General features: G+C 33.8%; 1 protein-coding gene and 1 long non-coding RNA gene across 2 annotated transcripts in view; both read left to right on the top strand.

Moving 5' to 3' along the window:
• Positions 1-1,385: 1,385 nt before the first annotated feature.
• LOC144422776 (uncharacterized) overlaps positions 1,386-22,831 on the top strand; it is a 49,749-nt gene continuing 28,303 nt past the window's right edge. Inside the window, exons 1-8 of the mRNA XM_078112588.1 lie at positions 1,386-2,169; positions 2,485-2,644; positions 3,345-3,467; positions 3,699-3,814; positions 4,355-4,609; positions 4,917-5,019; positions 6,141-6,264; positions 6,457-6,627. Coding sequence (XP_077968714.1) covers positions 2,100-2,169; positions 2,485-2,644; positions 3,345-3,467; positions 3,699-3,814; positions 4,355-4,609; positions 4,917-5,019; positions 6,141-6,264; positions 6,457-6,627 — 1,122 coding nt within the window. The 5' untranslated portion in view covers positions 1,386-2,099. The remainder of the gene's footprint in view (positions 2,170-2,484; positions 2,645-3,344; positions 3,468-3,698; positions 3,815-4,354; positions 4,610-4,916; positions 5,020-6,140; positions 6,265-6,456; positions 6,628-22,831) is intronic.
• On the top strand, positions 10,661-12,915 carry LOC144422785 (uncharacterized). Its single transcript, XR_013475389.1, has 3 exons — positions 10,661-10,781; positions 11,064-11,234; positions 11,706-12,915. It is a non-coding gene; the product is annotated as an uncharacterized LOC144422785 (long non-coding RNA).

Genomic DNA, 22,831 nt, shown 5'->3' with positions numbered 1-22,831 from the left:
ATAAGCAAATATAAGCCTGGTACACTTCGCACTCATGAAACATGTGTATATAAAGGGCTAACTTAGTTTTCAAGATTTTCAAATTAAACTGCATTTAAGAAGTTGTTTAAAAATAAGATATCTTACGTAACATTGAAGACATATCTGGTGGAAGAGTTTGGTGTGATCGATATTGGTCTAAAAGTCACATTATAGCGCGACAAGTATGAAAATATGTTTATCAGTTATTAACGCAATAAAAGGAGACTCAAATTTTCGAAGAACTGTTTCCGCATTCAAAAACCCTAACAAATATTTTTCGGGAATTTGAAAAGATTCAGCAGCTGATACGTAATAGATGCTATGTAGATGCGTGAGTATAAACATAAATACAAACATATATTTGGAAAAAATATGCCAAAAGTTATGGATCAATAATATACTCAATTTACATTAAAAACGATTTGTTGAACTCTAAAAAAATTCATATAGTATACTGTATTTTTATATGTACGTATGTAGTCCTATCTTGAAAAAGGACATCGATTTCGCAGCCAGTGAGAGATATTTTATGATATCGAAAATGTAATGGCACTGGCCAATGATGAAAGCTTTGTTGCTACAACGCATACCTTGGCCTGGTAATTAACCACCATGATAGGTTATCGCCAATCTTATATTCCAATTATTTCCCATGTTTCCTCTATCAGAAGGGGACGTCCTCCGGCATATCATTATATTATATCATGTTCATTTCTGAAAATTTTAGGAAAATCTTTATCTATATAATAAATACATCCTCATTCCAGTAATACGAGAGTAATGCTCAAGTATATCTGGATGAAAGTCAAATGTCAAAAAAGATGAAAGGTCAAAAACATGGATAATAATGAAACAACAATAGATTGTTTGAAGTATTGGATTCCGTAGCAACCAGAAAAACAAGTAGTAACCAACTAACTAATTCAATTCTCAAGTACTGAATATTAGTTGTGGTGAAATGCAAAATTTTGGCAACAGATATTTTAGCAACACTATATTTCATAATATGATATGATGAAGCCATATTCAATTATGTTCACAAATAATGTACAGATTATGATAGAAAGACAAGTGAGAAAAAAATAAATTTAGCAAATTTGTTAGTACCCAACCTATGCCAACTCGACGCTTAGGAGAAGTCACATAGCTTAACCTCACTAGTGTAATGGAACGAGCAAACTTGTTTTGACAGTTCTTAGTAATTCTGCCTACGTATCCTGAACATCATCAATAGCGTATAACAAAAAGTCCTGCCAGAATATAACTCTTAATACTCGTCGACCAGGCTACAAGGAAATATGTCTTGTTTTGGACAGCAACTATCAACGTATGTTAGTACCAATAAATAAGTGCCCAGAGTTTAATGATACGTTATTTTAAGTGCGGACACAGGCCGACATTTTGTACCAGTTTTCTGACATATGCAAACGGTAACAGGTAGTGACGTGCGTGATAGTTCTTCGAAGCAGCCGGTTGAACGATAGCGATTTCAGCTAAGATTAATGAAAGTGAATGGAGGTGAAAAATTGCAGATATGTCATTTTTTCCAATGTTAACTTCTCTTCATCAATTATCTTTTGAAGTGTAGTCATCGCCGTGACAGGTTCTTATAGATCATCTATCTTTATACAGTTATTATTTCGTAGAAGTACAAAAGAGGCGACGAGCGCCGAACGCGTTAGCTTCGAAATAATGTTTTGAGTCAGTGCACATATATATTTAAATAGACATATATATATATATTATTTTTCTTCCGAATGCAGCTTTTGATGTGAATATTTTCAAATATTCTTGTTGTAACAGGCACACGAAAGCTCACTATGAAAGAGAACACCCCGAAATCATTTTCAATGATTACTGACTTTCTATACCAACATTACAACTGACAACTATTCTAGATTTGGCGCCATGGGCGACGATAACAACTTTGAAATGTTTTCTTGTACATAAGAGTTAGTATTTATTACTAAGAGAAATCGATACAAAATTTTGAATTTACTCTAATCGTTGATTCATTAAAAAAAGAAGATATAAGCTGTATTTGGAAATTTGAATGAAAATATTGGAATGCAGGGAAAATGAACGTGTTTGGAATATCATTACTCTGTATCATTATCTCAATAATACTTGGAGTCTCAAACGCACAAAGTTAGATACTTTTTCAACATAATAATGCCATAAACATTACTCTTCCTAACCTTTTATGAACGTGTCAAAATACATTTATAGGAGTTTGATCATATTGTGATATTGTTCAACGGCGGAAGAAATAAGATAACATAATTATTTTCATAATTATTCTGACGGTTTTATACGAATTCCATGGGTAATTCGTAATATTATCTTACTATTCTTGAGTAACATCACTAGCATTTTTGGGTTTTATAAAATGCACTGCCGATAGACTGGTATTCTTTTATTCACAATACTGCCAACTGTTCTTCTTAAATTGTTTCTTTATAGTTCCATGGACAACAAAATGTGTGGATCAGTATGAACTGACTTTTTTCAACGATACCCGGAAGAATTACGAAGGAGCAAAAGCTGCCTGTGAATCACGGGGGGGTTACTTGGCAAAAGTTGATAATCAAAGAATGACTTATATCATTAATGCAACTTTAGAGTGAGTTTATAAATTCAGTGTTGAGTACAAGTCGAGTGGTCTAACTCCGGGTCGTGTAGAGTTGGAGGCCATCCGATTTTTGAGTCAATTCTGAGTCACGAATCAAGTCGAGTCAATTTCGGTTCTGAAAGATCATGGTCCGATTAATAGTAGATTCAATAAACAACAGTGAAATGAATGAGTACTTTGAATTACGTTGGCATTCAAATCTACCTTGCGATAAATAACTAATCATGTACTCACAACATTGTTACACCTGGAAGACACTAAGTGACCCATATCAATTTATTACTGCAACAAACTAGCGAATTTTCCTCGATACAACATAGATGGTGTAGTGAATCATATTTTACGGGATTATTTCGCTATTTCTAAAACTATTCCAAAAACAAAATTGTCTACCAGTATCATTACAAGTCCACGCAGCAGCTAGTCCATTTCGAGTCATTTTGTTTACATAACTTGAGTCACCTCGAGTCCATAAAAACGGTGACTCGAGTCTCCCCAATTGAATAAACGTATATCATGATTAATCAGCATCGGCAATGCATCTACCAAAAGAATACATTAATATCTTTTTCTGGTGCGAAACAGCGAGTGTTGTAATCAAAAAATGAGTAAAAAATAATATTAAAAAACAATTAGCCAATACCGTATTTCTTTGGGAAACTTCTTGTTTGATAATAAATCTAAATTTCAGAATCGACTATTCACATGATAGCTACTACTTCATTGGAGGTAATGACATAGATAAAGAAGGATATTGGAAATGGCAAGATGGTACTGATGTAATAATGAGAAATGAAACAGGATATCAAAACTGGTCAGATTTGTAATAATGCCAGAATTACATCTTTTGTTTTTAATATCTTATCCTCCATAAACTTGATCATAATATTCCATTATAACTGAAACAATTACTATATATACAACAGTGTCAGCCACGTCGCTTATCTCAATTTGCTAAAATTCGTTGAATACTCAGCAACCCCCAACTAATAATAATTGAAAGCTGAGTTGAACGTATCTATTTATGTATGCATATTTTTTAAAGGAAACATAATCAGCCGAACAATTTGAACAACGAAGATTGCTTGTTTATCGGAATATACACGTACCTATGGGTTGATAGCAGCTGTGATGATAAAGTATATCACATTTGTCAATCAGGTTGGTTGCAACTATCACAATTCTTTGCGAGCATGTAAAACATTATTTGATATATTAAAAAAAAATTTCCAATTGCGTGCTATACTACATAGTATTGCAATTAGACGATTATCAATTCTACATACTCTTAATCATAAAAAATTATCTTTGTGTAGAATTGATTTTTTTATCTACTAGCTGAAACGGCACCGAGCTTGAAACTTTGTTGGTGTATTCCACTGCCATTATTGATATTACTACTTATTGAACTAAATATGAACTGAATTCGCAATTTTTGTTCTGGTAGGTGATACTCAAATATATATAGGATTGAAGGACGGAATGGCATATGTTGCAAATAGGCACCGACTTATCCAAAAATGTCTGGTTTATTAGTTGCATGGGGAGAAAGCAATTTCCCCAACAACAACAATCACAATCAACAAATCGCACAGTCCGAAATAAGTCTGCCCGATATTTGTTTTTAATGTAACTATGATTTAGTTCCATAATAGTAATATTATTAGTTTTCTATCATAATACATAAATAATTGTTCACAGATGCCATCTCCATCAATGTTAGCTCCAATTATAAAACAATAGTGTGTGCACTAAAAGATTCCTGCACGGGTATGGAGGTACAATGGTACAGAAATTTTAGTTCTCTTCCAAATATGCCCAGACAATATGGAATTTATCAACAAATTAGGGAAAAGGATTCAATATTACATATAGAGAATGCATCATTTTCCGATATCGATACATACATATGTAAGATAACAGATGTCAGTGGCGGTATTGAGCATAATATTACAGGTAAACTTCGCTTACGATAAAAAAAAGAACAAGTCGTTATATATACTTGATATGTATTCCGGGCAATAACGGACAAAAAATAACATATTACTATTAATTACCCAAATATGGTCCTTTCTTCTTGTTTACTTCTTAAATCAGATAGATATGTGGCCGTTGCCACAATGCTTGAAAGCGACTATATCAAAGTGATAAACTTGCCATTTCGGGAAGAGATTACACTATTCTTAGTTTTTTTTTTTGGATTAAATACATTCATCGATTGCACAATCAATTAATTTCATCGAAATTCATTTCGATCTTTTAGTGGAAGGAAATCCATCCATCACGTCGGTCACCAATTCGCCATGCAATCAAAGTTTCATCGTGACATGGATACCCAACAAAAATGCTATCGGATTTTTTCACAGGTACAAAAATCTGCATCATTTACTCAGGATTAGGTTAAACAAATGCCAATGAAGGAGCTATATAATTTACTATCCGCGTGCGCAAATGGTAGAGAGATGCCCCTCGTAGTCAATACAATGCTTGCAATTTAGTAGTTCATGTTGAAAACGTTCTAAAACGTTCCATTCTTTCCATTGCTCCCTTTTTAGAGAAATGATTGCACGTAATAAACTCGATTTAAAAGAAGTATTAATGAGATTGCCCCTGGGTTGATCCTGCGCATGTTTCATATTTATTTACGCGAATCGAAAACTCAAAAATATTGCGCTAACACATGTTTTATTGTGTACCACAAGTATACCAAAAAAGATAGATAGTTTGAAGGCGACTAGCGACTTTGTTAAGAGCTATCAATAGTTTTTAAATTGCGTTATATTATCTGGATATCTGTCGTTGTTGTTATCAAGAGTGTTCATAATACACACGAGTGATATTGTTACATATCTAACCTTGAATTTCAACTATAGTTAAGGTATGTAGTGAGATTTATAGGGGTAAAAGTACAAACATAGGCGTAAATTAGTAAAAACAGAATTGATTATAGACTCGGTAAAAAAGACGTGGACTCGAAATCGAATCCGAGTCCAAAAAATGCCTGGATTCGACTCGAATCCGAGTCCGGATCCGAATCCCGGCCCATCCCTATTCGTTATACATGTTGATATAGATAGGTCGATGACTGAGAGCTAATGATACTATACTTAATACCAAATTATGACTGAGATAATAAATGTATGAATATACTTTTGGTTCATATATGAATATTTTGTTATAGCTATCCATCGACAGCTACAATGTCTGTCCATTTACTAGGACTTATTGGACACGTAGTGGACATAACGATCGTTTCAATATTATGTTGTTGTTGTTGTTCTTTGACACGTTTTTAAAAAGTCGCTTTTCTCTTCGAATACTGGACCAATTGCTTTGAAATTTTCAGTGGTTAAAGATAAATTTTCTCCAGAAGGCTATTACTTTTTTTTTTCGCTATGACGTCATCAAAATTATGTGACTCCACGTGTCCATATATTTGAGCATAGCTCTCTTGTATATAATGATAATCTATTTCGCTTTGTTTTAGAATCTCAGCACGAAATTTAACTACCAAAAAAGAGGTTTCCTGGAATTCATCGGTCCCTACATCAATCACGCCTCAACATACAGAACTTTTCGGATTGAAATCCTCAACAGAATATTCAGTAACGGTATGTTTTTTTTAATTTAACGTATATGGGAAAGTCGCAAGCTGATAAACTATGTTGGTGAGACAGTTCAGAACGTTACTTATAGTCAAATATTCTACAAAACCAACCAATTCAAGTTTAATAGTGAATACATTTTTATGAGCAAATTTTCTCGAGCAAAATACTTATTATCAATATGTTTATATCTATTAGGTTGAGGCTTGTGTGTCTGAAAGCAAGTGTGGTTATGAATATTTGGACAACGAAACTGCAAGTACAAATGGAATAGCCGAACCGGTGTTATCTGCATCTCTATCAACTCAATGTTCTATGCAATGGGTTTGGAGGAATAATGAAAAACCAGAAACAGTCACAGGTTTGAAAGTAGGTGACGCTATAACTTGAGCAAAACAGAATAGACTACTGGCACAGGCTTGTTGAGACATCTTTCAAGCGGGTTTTATGTGAAATATTATAGATTTTTTAATTGAAGCAGTTTTAAATGCTAGTGAAATCCATGCATATTTTCTTGACATGTTGGTACTATTTTGACAAATTCACAACAATCTAGGAAGTTCAATGACCCGGATATGCTTGGAAAAAATGCCAATGCTGTTTTTTATGAATCTTCGATGTTAGAGTTGGGATGAGGTTAAACCATAATAAAAGTAGATATAGCAGAACATACAAATGTTTTAAGCTTATCCCGTCAAAATTGAAGTTTGAATGCCTCTGATAAAAACTGTGGTCATATTTGCATTTGGTTTAGCGCCACAAGTTATCCAAAAACACAGCGGTGTATGCTAACTCGTTGGAAACTTCGTTACGACTTAACCAATAGAGTTTTACTTGTTACTGATCCTTGGAATATCTATTTCAATTATTCATCTAATTTTCAGGTGACGAGATATTGCAGAACAATTGCATCAAGATCGAACATAAAGTCCGTCCCTCCATGTAGACTCATTCAACATATCAATGCCGCAATCTTTTACTCCGGTACCCAACAGAAACTGCACAGTATCAATGCAAGTTATCGGATGTGCGGGATTAAGCGAGGCAGTGAATGCAGCAGGACATTGTGTTGGAAAATCAGCAGGTTTTAATTATTTTATTAGCTGTACGCAGGATGTCAGATGTAGATAGCAATAAATCATTTAAACTACAAAATTTTCGCTTATAAATGCAGATCGTGTGTAACCACATCATAAACAACCAATGGGACATAAAGATAAAGTCAAGCCACAGTAACTCCATTTCTTTTTTACATGCAATTCCCCTTACAAATTTATATCAGTGAATTTACTATTACATTATTGTCACATCACTATAATTTGGTTGATTCCCCACCTTTCTCTATTTATCATAATAGGTAATTCTTAGTAAGATAAACAGCGAAAGGTGAGCCAATAACCTAACATAGACAGCGTCAACTAAAATACATCAGAGAATCCGTGGTGCGGAAATAATAGGATATACCCAATAAACTTTATAATAAGTACTTGTGTAAGAAATCATTCCATATATTTATTACAACGTAGTGATTCGATTTGACACCGATACGAAACTATATGTGCTAGTGCTATCAATCAATGTTTAGATATGGTAAAAGTACTTCGATCGTTATTATTTTAACGTGACAGATCAATATTTTTACGCCGCAATTTCATTAATATCAATTTATGAGTTATGATAATATTTTCTTCCATACAAGCCACAGTTATTGTTAAAAGGAAAGCTCCTACTCAGATCTATTGTTTTCCATTAATACAACCAACATATTTTTAGTCAATATTGTTACAAGTTTTGCGTTTGACTATTTATTGTCATTACGAAGAAATAACTATATCTTGATCACAATCTACAAAAGAATCGAAATAAAATTTCGTCTACATGTTATCATATTACAGAATGAGAAAATTATATTGAATGAAATCTTTTGTATAACCTCATGAAAAACCAGTTTGCATAAATTGATTAACTGGTTATACCGTTTATATATTTAAGCATGAGTTTTCCATTTTTATCTTCAACAGCTCCGACTGAAATTGGAAAACCAATTGTTTCTGATGACGCCACCGACAGTAACGGGATGCGCAAAATAACCGTGACTAAACCTGGTGAAAGCAACGGTTTACTGAGGTTTGTATTGTGAGAATACAGCCCATGGGTGGCTTAACTAAATTCAAATTGCTATTGTTCCAATTGCAAAACCACAATGAAGGAGAGAAAAGTATTTAACCTCTTACTTTTATTTTATTTTTTTATTTCATCTGAGTCATATGATGCCCCATATAACCCCACGATTGACATTCGTCACAGTATTTTAACATTTGGTTGGTATTTTTCTGGCATTGTGGTTATGGATGTTTCCTCGAGCATTCATTTTCTTTTTTATTTAGGTAATAATGGCCAATCAGCGATAAGTTAACAATGGAAAACAATTGAAATTTGTGCGGCCGCTCCAGCGTTTTCGTTGTTTTGCGTGGTATTTGTCAGATTTCGGTTGTATTTCCAAATATTAGTTGTAAATCAAATAACCTAATTGTCATTATGTATTCAATTTGTCCCTGTAAGCGACACTTGGTTCAATGTTTTGACTGAAAATGATAATTTCGAACATGTGAGCCAGTTTGTTTGCAAAGGTAAAGTGTAGGCAGAGTTTGTAAGGGGTCGAAGACTTAGGGAAACGTCCATTATATTAGTAATTTGACCTTTGTGTCAGAATATTTTTGCATTTCTCTCTTATTTATTTTGAAAATATGTTCATTTTATTAAGCTGTTTATTTATCATCGTAAATGATGGATGGTCTGGCGAAAACACAAATTTTAGGATGGAGGATTTGATCAAGGCACAAGGCTCAACAACAGAATATATCGCTGTAGCGTTATCAGTTTACAGGTACGCTGTTAAGTTATATTATATAATATATCTTTATAATATTCTATATGACTGTTATGAAATGATAACCACGGACAGTGAACAAATAAGTTCACAGATTGAAATTTCCTGATGACTTACAGACTGGAATAGTCGTAAATTGAAACATTAATCAGTTATACAGATATATGGTTCGATCTCATAATTTCACATGTAAACGACCCCGTCCCTATTAGATTATTACTTCTAACTTCTAGCAACTTCTTCCTTTTTTACCGTTTTACCATTGTGGCAGATTTACTGACGATAAAACTGTCATCAATCTTGGCGATGGTTTAAAATCTTCTTGTAACGTCACTCAAACTATCCATGCCCTGTCCAATAAGCGAAGGCGACGGAGGAATGTCGGAGAGAATGTGATATTTGTAGGACAGAATCGGAAACTTATCAATGAAAAATCTTACAGGTATGATAGTATTTAATCGACAATAAAAGATTCCAAAAATATCAATTTTGGTATAAGATGTGAATAACGAACGCGCTGCTCTAAAAACTATTTTTATCTCCAACTGTATTTAATAAGCTTATTTCACATAATGTTACCTTTATTCCGTTAGTGCATTCGTCGTGTCAACAACGCCTTGTGGAAATGATATTTGCTTGCGAACGAGTCCGTCAATATTATTGAGTAAGTTACTTTTGAAGTTTCTCTTTTATTTCCAAAACATGGTCACAAACTCTTTTCTAATGGTAGAATTACTACAAATAGAATAGATTTCTTGACACGGCAGCAAAAAATATAAAAAAATCTATATGCTTATACTTTGCGTAAATAGGCGATACCCCATCAAACACGAGACCCAAAACAAATCAGATTATGCAATCACAGAAATTTGGCCTGTCAGAGGTTTTTGTGTGGGAAACCCAACTAGTATAAATTGAATTCAATTGTTATAAGTTCGAGTATTTACATTTACTTAATTGGAAGTCATCATGAGAATTCACTCAATAATATGGAATTCATGGAAGGTGGTTGGTGCATTATTCTTATTAAATTGTTGAGATCCCGCTAATTAGGTTTCAATCCTTGTATTTACAGAGCAAAAAAGTGTGAAAATACCATAGGGCAGTGGTTCTCAACCGGGGGCCGATGGCCCCCAAGTGGGCCACGGAGCAGCTCAAGGGGGGCCACGACACGAGTTTAATAATTGATTATAAAGCGACTTCGTTTGCATACTTTCCCTTTAAAAGAAAATTTTCTTGTGCATGAATTGTTTGTCTAAATCACAGACGGTATGGCTATATCACAGACGGTGCCCAAAATAAGGAACTTAGTCAGACAGTCCCAAGCACACGTTTCCCATTGGTTGTATACTAAAAAGCTTCGACTTTCTTGACTGTGGTTTTTTTTGCATTTCATAAAAGTTCGTGAATACATAATACGATCCAACGCGTCTAGTTATTTAAAATGGTGAACAGGGGGGCCACGAGCCGTAAATGGTTGAAAACCACTGCCATAGGGCATAGAATAAATATATTGAAAGTTTGTTTGTTATTAATAAGAAAATATTAGCGAACCGTGTTTACTTTGTTGATGTATGATTTCGGCTGAAACCAAACTCAGTATTAAGTTTCAGGAAATAATTCAAGGGAAAAGGTAATTAATTACTAACTGATTACCGTATGTTCCGAGAAGTATATAATATTCCAATCGAAAGTTTATGACAGTAACTTTTAATTTTTGCAAAAACCAGCTGACGTGAGACATTAAACTGTTCATTCCCTTCAAAACATAGGGAAATTTGGGAAACATTTACTGAAATATGAGACTTTCAATAATATTTAGGAAATCTCTAATATTTAAGTTATTGTTTCAGTTTTATTTTGAGTTATTTAAAATTGAAGTTACAATATTTAAGTTATTGTTTTGATTTTATAGAAACAAAATCGTTCGAGTTCAACATCGTCAGTTTTGTGATCGGTTTTCTCATTCCTTTGATCTTCTACGTAGTCTTTGCCTTAATCATATACAAACAGATGAAGAAGATAAAGAAGTTGGAGAAAAATGCAGAAGCGAAAGGACACAATTATGAAACTATACAAGAAAAAGGTAGTGAGATCCGAAAATCTCCCTTTCAAGCGTGAAATATTACTCAACTCATCAACCATTAAAATATTCTAAACATTTGACAAGTACATATGACATTCACCAGCTTTCTTTTTCATCATCAATGCAAAAATATTTTAACATGAAATTAAGCAAATTTAGAAGAACCCGAGAAAATGCCTTCTCCGGAGTCATTCCTATTTCAGATTACTAAAATATAACAAAGATTGGTCTTGTATTTTTTGTATCGTTAAGTCATACAAACGTCATATTTCGCATTTTTTTTCATTTGCTCTTGAGTGATAGAAAAAAATTGTTGAAAATCATTTGAAAATCTCACTTTAAGGCTTAAAGTGAGATACCTTTTCAAATTATTTCCAAAAAAAAAAGTTTAAGCCATCTGTTCGTCAATATTTTAAATCTAACTAATATTTCTGCTATAGTTGTTTGACGAACTTTTTTTCAATTGATCAGCAACTTTCTCCAACGACCCAGTTTCTCAACCATCCTATTCAAACGTGCTAGAAGAAACTGCGGGTTACGAACAAGCTCTACCTGCGACAACTAAGCAAACACAAGTGGAATCAGCTTACGAAACTTACAACGCTTATTGAACTTGAGATATGCAGTATTTACTCGAACATCACAAAATAGAAGAAAACATGCTGAATTTTATAAAACACTCTGTGAACAGTAGTGTTGGTATCAATCGACATTTCTATGTTACAGCCGGACCAAGAAATTTATTACTATTTAGTTTTAGTTTAGACTTATTTAGTTATGTTAATTCTGCGCTTTCAATTATACTTCCATTATATAACAAAGAAAATCATAAAGCGGTACTTGAAAATTTCACCAATTTTCTATTGATCGTTGTTACTTCCACCCCAACAACTAATTTGTGTTTTATTGTGTTCCCGTTCATTGTATTCAAAAGTTAACTACATAAGGACTGTGAATATAATCAGCGCTGCGTTTCTTCCTGGCGGTGATGTGTCTGTCATAATTTCACAAACCGTCAATAGATGACACTAGAGAAGCTCAAACCAGGCAGCACTATACCTGCTCAGTCATGCGACGGAAATTAATTAATGAAGAAAAGCCCAGTTTCTTATAGACTTGCCGTATCGTACTTTTACATATATTTTCGACACATTAAATATATTTTTGGAACACGTTTCTGGTTATTGGACACGTAGTGGACCCATGGATCGTTTTGGTATTATTATTTTGCTGTTCTTCATTAATTATTCTTCTTCCCGTCGTTATGAAAACATCGTATTTCTATAAACTACTGGACTAATTACTTTGAAATTTTCAGTGGTTAAAGGTTGAAATTTACCCTAGAAGGCTATTACTTTTGTTTATTTCAAATATTTCTGTGAGCTGTATGCTGTGAGTTTTGTGTGCTATGACGTCGTCACGGTAACCACATAAGATTTTCAGGGACTTGTTGATAAAAATTTACGTTTTACTCTTCGTGTCCACATATTTGAGCATAGCTCTCTTGTTCTATAGTGAAAATATGATATGATTTTGAAACGCAAAATAGTTTACTTTAAGTGATTAAATTTAATAAGAGTGAAATACATGTTAATCGTTTTATTAGGACTTGTTTCATGTCTGAATTATTGAATTAATGTTTAAGTAAATACCTGTTTCATACATATTCTATTTAAAAGATGATTCAAATAAAAGCACAGAAAAACGTATGTCGCATTTTAATGATGCATTTTCCTGCCTGTGAAGGTGCTGGCATGTCTAAAAATATGCGTGTTGATGATTTCATTCAAAACAAAAATAGACGAAAACAATACTTGGTGACGTCATTGTTCGGATAAGGGATGAATGCTCAAATATATGGACACGAAAGTCAAAACGAAATATTCTACCCACAATTTCCTCAAAACCCCATCCCGTACGTAGCTGGAACTATGGTAAAGCTACCGTAACTGGGTCTAGTGTAGTATGGTATCACGGATTTACTTCTAGTCGGCGTGGCGTAACAATTAATGCATATCTCGTTCCTGACCCCAACCTGACTACGTCACCCAAACGCCACCGCTACGTTCTTTTGACAAAACAACCCATGGAGCCTCTTCGTGTCCAAGATTAAAGCAACCTGTTGCACATTCTTGTCAACTTTGACCTTTATTCTTATTCATTACATCTGGCTACACAGCATTAATATTGGTCGATTGGTTCTGTTTCACAGTCTAATGAACAGAGTTAGGTGAAATGAAATCACGAAAAATCTTTTCAGCATATAAATCTTTAAACTCGTTAACCATAGCGCTTAACTGACGACAATTAACTGTTCAAGGTCAGATTGTCAAAATTTTGACCATTAACGATCCAAATACAGCAGCAACGCATGTTAACGAAATTCAAAACCCTTTTTTTGTTTTCCTCTATACATATTTCCTTGTATTTGCAGTCCGCGCCTAGAATGAAGCTTTAGCATTTCTAAAAACCAGCAATGCTCAAATAGTTGCAACTTATGCGACAGACACGAAAATCTGTTATACGATCATCCAAATCAAAATTAAGAAATATCAGTGAGATTTTATCTGAGAATCGGGTTTGTCGAAATAATGGCGCACTATAGATTGACCGAATGACAACGTGGTGGTGCAATATATGCGTAAATGGAAAGACTTGGGGTGAAATGTCAAGACCGTAGGGGCTCGGAAAAAAACAGTGACTTGCTTGTAGCGACTTCTTTCATCTTTAAGTGCTAATAATTTGAAATCGATTGTCCCACTTGTTGTGGAGAAAAAAGCGTAACAACAATATAAATAGAAAATTTAGGGGTGAAATATCGAGTCCACTTGATGCGGAGCAAATCGTAACCGCAAATATATACCTAGGTACACTTCGTACTCATAAAACATGCGCATATAAAGGGCTAATTAGTTTCCGACGAGTTCAAATTGAAATGCATTTAAAAAGATATCTACGACTGAGATATCTTACTTAGCACTGAAGACATAACTGGGGAAAGAGTTCTGCGTAATCGATGTTGGTTTAAACTCTGAACGCTTCACAAAAGTCACAATATAGGGCGACAAGTATGGCAATAAGTTTTGTCCTTAACGCAATGCTGGGAGAAAGGTGGGAAAACAAAGCAATAAAAATCTATCAGTTGAACAGGGGTTCTCAAACTTTTGATGTTGCGGAGCCCTTGAAAAGGTTGACCATTATTCACGGAGCCCCAAAAAAAATGTTAAAATTGTTACTTTCCAATTAATATTCCTGAGTAAGTTAAAAGTACTTTACTTAATTTGAATGCAACACCTTTTTAATAGGGTTAATACAAGTCATAAATGAATCTAAATTTCAAAGATAAATTATATATACTAAAGCTATAAATTTGACACTTGACAGACATATCAATAAATTAGGGGTCGAATCTTTTCCCTTTTGACATTTTTGGAAGACTTAAAAGGCGCTAAAAACGCGCGCGATTGCATTTTGTTACAATCGCCGATTGTTTTCGTCAGAATGGCGTGTTTTAAACCTTAAACATCTTTACGCCGATGTTTATTCTTCCTAAATCAAAAATTTCCATTGACATATACGTGTATTGTTCCACAATGACAACGATAATTGCTTTTTTGTTCTCGTGGGGAATTATGAGTTCAATGTAAAAAAACATGTTATCATATTATAGTCATCGGCGACGAAATACTAAAAATAATAATTAATAAAGAGGTAAATCCGCAACTCGAATTTCTTGATTGGAAAGCGGCATTCTAAAATATTAAAACTGAAACTTAAATGGGAGATAACACTATAAGTGTTGTTTCAGCAGACTTTTATAGACATTGTGAATCACAAAATTTAGTTTTATGTTTACTTTGGTTATTCATCATAGTAACTGCGAAATCGAAACACAGTCACTTGTTCATGCGTTGTACCTTTTAGCCGCATGCAATAAAATAAATTACAATCGTTCTTATTTTGCCCAGACCTTGGGTATTTTATGTTATTGGACACGTTTAGTGGCCATAACGATCGTTTCAATATTATGTTGTTGTTGTTGTTGTTCTTGTTCTTTGACACGTTTTTAAAAAATCGCTTTTCTCTTCGAATACTGGACCAATTGCTTTGAAATTTTCAGTGGTTAAAGATTAATTTCTTCGCTAGAAGGCTATTACTTTTATTAATTTCAAAATTTTGCGTGAATTCTATGAAATTTGATATTTCGTCTAAAATTTTGCTATATTATTTTTTATCCATGGGAACACGGATTTTAGTCAGTGTCATGACTGGCTGTACATTTTGATTCGGCAAAATTCTTGCTACTGGAAATTCAGAACTTTTTTGAGGGTACCGGTAGCGTCAAAGGTACCGGTAAAGACTGATTCGCTCTGGTCTAACGTGTCCATATATTTGTGCGTAGCTCTCTTGTTTTAGAATAGTATTCTATCATTTTAGTAATCCTAATAGTAATCTCGAATCAAACGTGAGTGACGATGAGCACAATTAGAATTATTACGACAAGACACTTTAAATGCAATTTAAATGAAGAATGTTGCGTAGAAATTTCCAATTCCAATTTTGAACCGCTCCCTCTTAAGAATCCTGGCTGTGCTCCTACTTATAAATAATGTCATTTTTTAATTCCGCCTTTTTGCCATATTTCGAGGCTATATTGTTGTCCAATTTTATCAAAGCTGTTATTGCTTCTTTGAACAGTTACAAAATTAGCCAAGTCAGTATTTTGAAAAGTAACCGAATAGCTCGCGGAGCCCCTGGGTTTCTCTCGCGGAGCACTGGGGCTCCGTACGGAGCACTTTGAGAACCTATGTGTTAGCCCCTTGTTACTGCAACCAACAAAACGGAAGTGTAATATGTTACGATTTTACTGTACACTTCAAACGAAAAACTCCAATATTAACGTAGATATCGCAGTGCGACGCGACTACTGAATCTAGAAAGACTTTTTCACAGTTAAATACCAGTGACAATTTTCTTTTTCAGGACGTTGGCAAGATTAGCAGCTGACACGTAGACGATGCTACGTAGATGCGTGAGTGTGAAATTATGTCACACACATAAAACTATAATTCGAATAAGATTATGACAAAGGTAATGGATCAACATTATACTCGATGTACACAAAAAAAATAACTACAAAACTACAACTACAAAAAATCATATACTATACTGTATTTTTCTATTTAGGCTACGTAGGTTTGAAAAACAACATTCTTTTTGCAGCCAGTAAGAGATATTTTATGATAATAAAAGTGTAACGGCACTGGCCGAGGATGAAAGGCATTTGTTGCTATAACGCATGCCTCCGCCTAGTACATTGATCAGCCATGATAAGTTATTACCAATCTTATATTTCAATTATTTACCATGTGTCCTTTATCAAAAGGGGGGAGTCCTTCGGCATATCTTTTATCAATACATTATGTTCATTTCTGCAAATTTTTGGGAAATCTTTATCTATATAATACATCATCACTTCAGTAATACGAGTGCAAAGTTCGAATATATCTGCATGGGGGTCAAATGTCAAGAAAGTGTCACACGAATAATAATGAAACAACAATAATTTGTTCAAAATATTGGATTCCGTAGCAATCAGAAAAATAAGTAGTAGCCAACGAATTACTTCAATTTTTAAGTACTGAATAGTAGTTGTGGTAAAATGCAAAATTTGGACAACAGACAATTTAGCAAAAATAATCACATTTCATATGATGATATGATGAAGTTATATTCAAATATGTTATCAAATACTGTGCATAACATGATAGAAAGAGAAGTGAGGGAAAAATATAACTAGCAAATTTGTTAATACCCAACCTATATGTGTGTGTGTGTTTCAAATACATGCCAACTCGACTTTTTAGTAAATGACAGGCGCTTAGGATGAGTCACATAACCTTACTAGTGTAATAAAACGAGCAACACGTATCCTGAACATCATCAATGGTGTAATAACAAATAATCCCTGCCAAAATATGACTCTTAACTGTCGACCGGGCTACAAGGAAATATGTATTGTTTTGGACAGCAATTATCAACGTATGTTAGTACCTATGAATAGGTGCAATGAGTGTAATATTACGTTATTTTAAGTGCGGACACAGGTCGACATCTTGAACCAGCTATCTGACATATGCAGACGGTAGTCAGTTTAGAGTTGATTAGTTTAGAGTTGATTAGTGAGTGACGTGCATGATAGTGCTTCGAAGAAACCGGTTGAAAGATAGCGATTTCAACTAAAATTAATGAAAGAGAATGGAGGTGAAAAACTGCAGATATGTCATTTTTCCAATTTTGACTTCTCTTTATCAATTATCTTTTGAAGTGTAGTAATGGCCGTGTCAGGTTTTTATAGCTCATTTATCGGTATACAGTTAATTATTTCGTAGGAGTACAGAAGATGTCGACGAGCGCCGAACGCGTTAGCTTCGAAATAATGTTTTGAATCATTGCACATATGCAGGGTTTCTCAAAAGTAAGTGTACACTTTTAATTTTGATTTGCTTTCCAGGTACTCATCATGGAGTGATAATTTCTTCAGAAAACATAGTATGCATGAAAAGTAAAATTTATGTATTGTTTACATTTTTCTTCAATCCACAAAATGACAAGGAGATTAACCCAAGATATGAGATGCAAAATTGCTGTTTGGTAAATTGGAATTAATTCGGCCCCTAAGTGACAAACAATTTATGTAATTCATCGTAAATTTATGAAAACTGGATCTGTAGTTGATGCACAAAGATCAGGAAGACCAAGGAGCGGACGCTCTGAGGAAAACATTCAGAGCCGAATTAACTACAAATGCTCTGTTAAAGAGGCCCTGAGTTTGTCTTACTGATTCATATGCTTTTTGCCAAACAGCAATTCTGCACCTTATTTCTTGAGTTAATCTCCTTGTCATTCTGTGGGTTGTCGAATAATGCAAACAATATCTAAACTTTACTTCTTATCCATGCTATGTTTCCTGAATAAATGAACGATCTATGATGAGTACCTCAAAAAAAATTCTAAATTAACAGTGTATACTTACTTTTGAGACACCAATTATATTAAGATAGACATATATACATATTATCTCTCTTCGAATGCTGCTTTTGATGTGAATATTTTCACATATTCTTGTAGTAACAGGCACATGATACCTCACTATAAAAGAGAACACCCTGTAACCATTTTCAACGATTACCAACATTACAACTGACTACCATTCTAGACTTGGCGCCATGGGCGGCAATAACAACTTTGAAATAATCTCCTGTATTTTAGAATTAGAATTTATTTCTAATATAAATCGATACGAGATTTTGAATTCATTCAAAATCATTGATTCACTAAAAAAAGAAGATATAAGCTGTATTTGTGAATTTGTATGAAAATATTTGAATGCAGAAAAAATGAACGCGTTTGGAACACCATTTCTCTGTATCATTATGTCAGTAATACTTGGAGTCTCAAACGCACAAAGTAAGATAATTTTCAACATAATAATGCCATTGCACGTTGAAATAGATATGTCTTCTTAACGTCTTATGTAACGGGCGTGGCAAAATAGTGATAGTTTGATCCTATAGTGATATTGATCAACAGCGGAAGAGATAACATAAATATTTTACAGCTGTGGAGTGAACGAACATTGATTTTTTGGGCTAGGCAAAGTAATTTTCTTATACAAAATTATTACGCAAAAACTGCGATTCTGCGAGTTTTTACCGATTCCATCGGTAAATCTTGTTATTATTTCACTATTCTTGAGTAACATCATTAACAATCCGAGCACCTAGTATTCTTTTCATGACATTGTTGCCAACTGTTATTACTAATTGTTCTTGAATTATTTCTATACAGCTCCATGGGCAACAAAATGTGTGGATGAGTATGAACTGACTTTTTTCAACGATACCCGGAAGAATTGCGAAAGAGCAAAAGATCCCTGTGAATCACGGGGGGGTTACTTGGCAAAAGTTGATAATCAAAGAATGACTTATGTCATCAATGCCACTTTTAAGTGAGAATACTTGCTAAATTGAGCACATTTCATGCGTAGCATATGACACACGAGGCAATTAAACTATACTGAGTGCTTTTTGAGTCTTTGTTGGAATTAGATATTAGGTTACACAAAAGTAGTTAGGGATTTACTAAATTTTTGTCTACGTTAAATTTCGTATATTTTAGAATAAATGGCGGTCATAACACCTTTTACATCGGAGGCAACGACAAAGCTAGAGAAGGAGATTGGAAATGGCAGGATGGTACCAATGTGACAATGAGAGGGGAAGAGGGATATCAAAACTGGTTTGTTTTTCAATTCACGGAGATAAAAACTTTATATTTTGATACGTACAGTGTACGATAAATAGTTCAGAGTCACTTTCACGCCATGCAATATTTGTTATTCTCAATATTGTAGGAAAGATGATCAACTGAAAAGTGCGATTTAGAGCAATGGCACTATTTTCCGCCGTGGATAAATATTTTCTCGAGATTCATTAGTGAAACCTGATGCCAGATAATGGAACATGAATACTAGTCCATCGAGGTTGTAGTTACTACCAATTGAATGAACTATGCCAAGCAATGAAATTTTCAATCTCTCCATATTCAGTATTTTTATACGTCTATTTAGAGACTTTGTGCTCCTTACGGCAATATTATTTATATTGGGTAATTGGAATTGGCTTAATTTTTAGATTTAAGCGAATTATTAATAATAACAGTAATAAGTAATAACATTGATCATCTAACGACATTTGAATTTATCAGGAAATTTAATCAACCAAACGGTAATACTCTAAATAATACGGATGATGAAGACTGTTTGGCAGTTGGCAGGGAAACGTATGAGTGGGTTGACGTGAAATGCGATGAAAATTTCTACTACATTTGCCAAAAAAGTAATCAAATATTCAATTACTGCATCATCGTTTGTTACATTTACTGTAAATCATTTTGCACAAATAACAACGCGTGATCCTATTTTGTACAATTGCGATATTCACACGACGTAAATATCCTATAGGAATTTTGAATGGTCTACTACTGATATTTATTTGTCAGCAAAAAACCTAATTGTATATTGATGTTTTTTGTAATAAAAACGATTACTATATTTGCCAGAATAGTAATATTTCGTATATGCCTACGGTTTTTGGTTGAATAGTTGCAAACAATATGACATTCAATTTCATGTACGTAGTGTTATAAAAATCACATAACTCCAATAAGGCATTTTTCAAAGCCTGTCAAGTTTGACACGTCTTCAAGTATCAGTCAGTCTCAGACGCTACTTTCGTCTGGGCATCAAACCCTCTAAAAATGGCAGTGTAACCTTAGTTACACTATTGAAGAGTATAACGAAAGTGATTATGAATCTTTATATATTGATAGTTTGAAACACTAATTTCGTTTTCACAAATTCTCATCTTGACTCGCCAAAATAGATGCATCATTTGAAAATATCAAACATCACGATTACTATCAAATCGCCAATTTGCAGAATATAGGTGGATTACTAGGACCATTCCGGAATAATATGAAAGGCCACACTGAATTCCAACACGGGCCGTGGAATTAAAAATTTAAACGTTTCGAATGCATAGTACAATTTTTGACCCACAAGAATCGGTTTCGCAACTTTTAATTCATTAAAAAAAATCTTGCTTCTTGCGAAATTTAGATTCTCCAACGATATGTGTAGAATTGTGAAACTACACAAATTTCCATTAGATATATTAACTAAAGGGGTCGTTTTAGGCGTTGGGATCTCGACTGACATAAAATTTAGAAGAAATCGAGAGAACTGAAAAAGAATAATACTTATGTTATATGTGTACACGAGATATAAAAATATATATGACACAAATGACGGAAGCATTTTTGCGATTCCACTTTCTTTGTGCATGATCTATATTACTCAGTTATCCAATACACAATAATTTTGTGACAAAATCCTAGTTTATTAAAGCAAAATATGTTATCATCATTCTACAGAAATCAGCATCGAAATCAAGAACGGCTCTTCAGAACAAAGTAAAATTTGCCGAACAAAGAATTGCGAAGACACAACTGTTCAATGGTATAGGGAATCTCATGGTGAACTAGTAACAACTGGTTTCAAAGAAAAGGAAATTTATCAAATCATAAATGGAAATTCCTCCACACTATACCTTGGCAGTGCGAACATTTCGAATATAGGGAGATACTTCTGTCGTGTTCATAACTCGGGCGTTCAAAAACATTTTGACTTCGAAGGTAATTAATACTTCCTTTTTTAATATTATATTGACATTATGAAATTTGAGATTTGAATTGTTGAGTTATTTCACAAATGTTTGTGGTTCCCTTACAGTAAATGGTAATCCAACAATCACATCGATTACAAATTCACTGTGTAACCAGAGTTTGTTCGTTACTTGGAATCCAAGCAAATATGCAGTTGGTTTTCAACACAAGTAAGTATTCCCATATAAATTTCTTAACTAATTTACTTTATAAATATAAAAAAATCATAATATTTGCGTATTATCCAGAAGACGCCTTTTATGGCTTTCGCATAACGGTAAAAGCGTACGTCTATATGTCCGTAGTGCACTGACTTATTACGAGAAAAGTGTCTGGGAAAGTGTTTGCTACCAATATATATATTCATATTTCGTTTCAGAATTATAGCAAATGATTCTAATACTAAAGAAAGCTTCTCAACATTCATTACCCCAAAATCAAACACATCAGTGACCAGTGAGATTTTGGGATTAAAAGCAACTACTGAATATAATGTAACGGTGAGTCGTTGTTATGGTGATGGCAATGTTCTTCGCCAAAAACACAATTATTCTAGATTTCATGTATACACATATAAACAGGAAGGACAACGAGGCGCCATTCGAAGTGAAATGTTTGCATCACGCAACAGAGTGATGATATTTCGCATTTGCAGCATTGCTATTAAAGCTGTTTTCCAGAGATAAATACAAACACAGCGTGCATGTGGGAAACTTTGCAAGCTCCCGAGTATTATGAGAAGTCATTTTTTAAAATACTACTGTTTAATAATTTAATGCGTAAATGTATATTATGTAAAAGATCGTAGTTTGCGTCTCAAAAGATGAATGCGGCTCTGCATATTCATAAAACGCAACTGCAACAACAGATGGAAAAACCGAACCTGTGACATCTGCATCTCTATCGGCCAACTGCTCTATGCAATGGATTTGGAAAAATAATAACCAACCAGAAAACGTTACAGGTTTAAAAGTAAGTGAAGTGAAGTGAAGTAAATATTAAACAATACCGGAAGAACTACTTAAAAGATTGTTAAATTTCCTTAACATAATATGGACATTGTTTAATTTAAGTAATTTTCAACGCTGGTGAATTTGGCCTGAGATACACAAGTATATACTGATTGAGTCCCTTAACAATAATCAGAAGCGTGTCAACGGTCAAATTAAATAGAGTTGAAATGAGTTCAAATCATAATAAAGTAGAAATAGCCGAAACTCCAATATTTTTCATCTTTTCAATCCTGAGTTCCAATGCCATAGACTTTCTCACATGAAAACTTAAGTTATATGAGCAATTGGTTTAGAGCC

This window comes from Styela clava, chromosome 1 (genome assembly GCF_964204865.1).
Source record: "Styela clava chromosome 1, kaStyClav1.hap1.2, whole genome shotgun sequence".
NCBI classification, from domain to species: domain Eukaryota; kingdom Metazoa; phylum Chordata; class Ascidiacea; order Stolidobranchia; family Styelidae; genus Styela; species Styela clava.
Note: the sequence above shows the minus strand (reverse complement) of the source record. Positions and strands in the feature narration are given on the sequence as shown.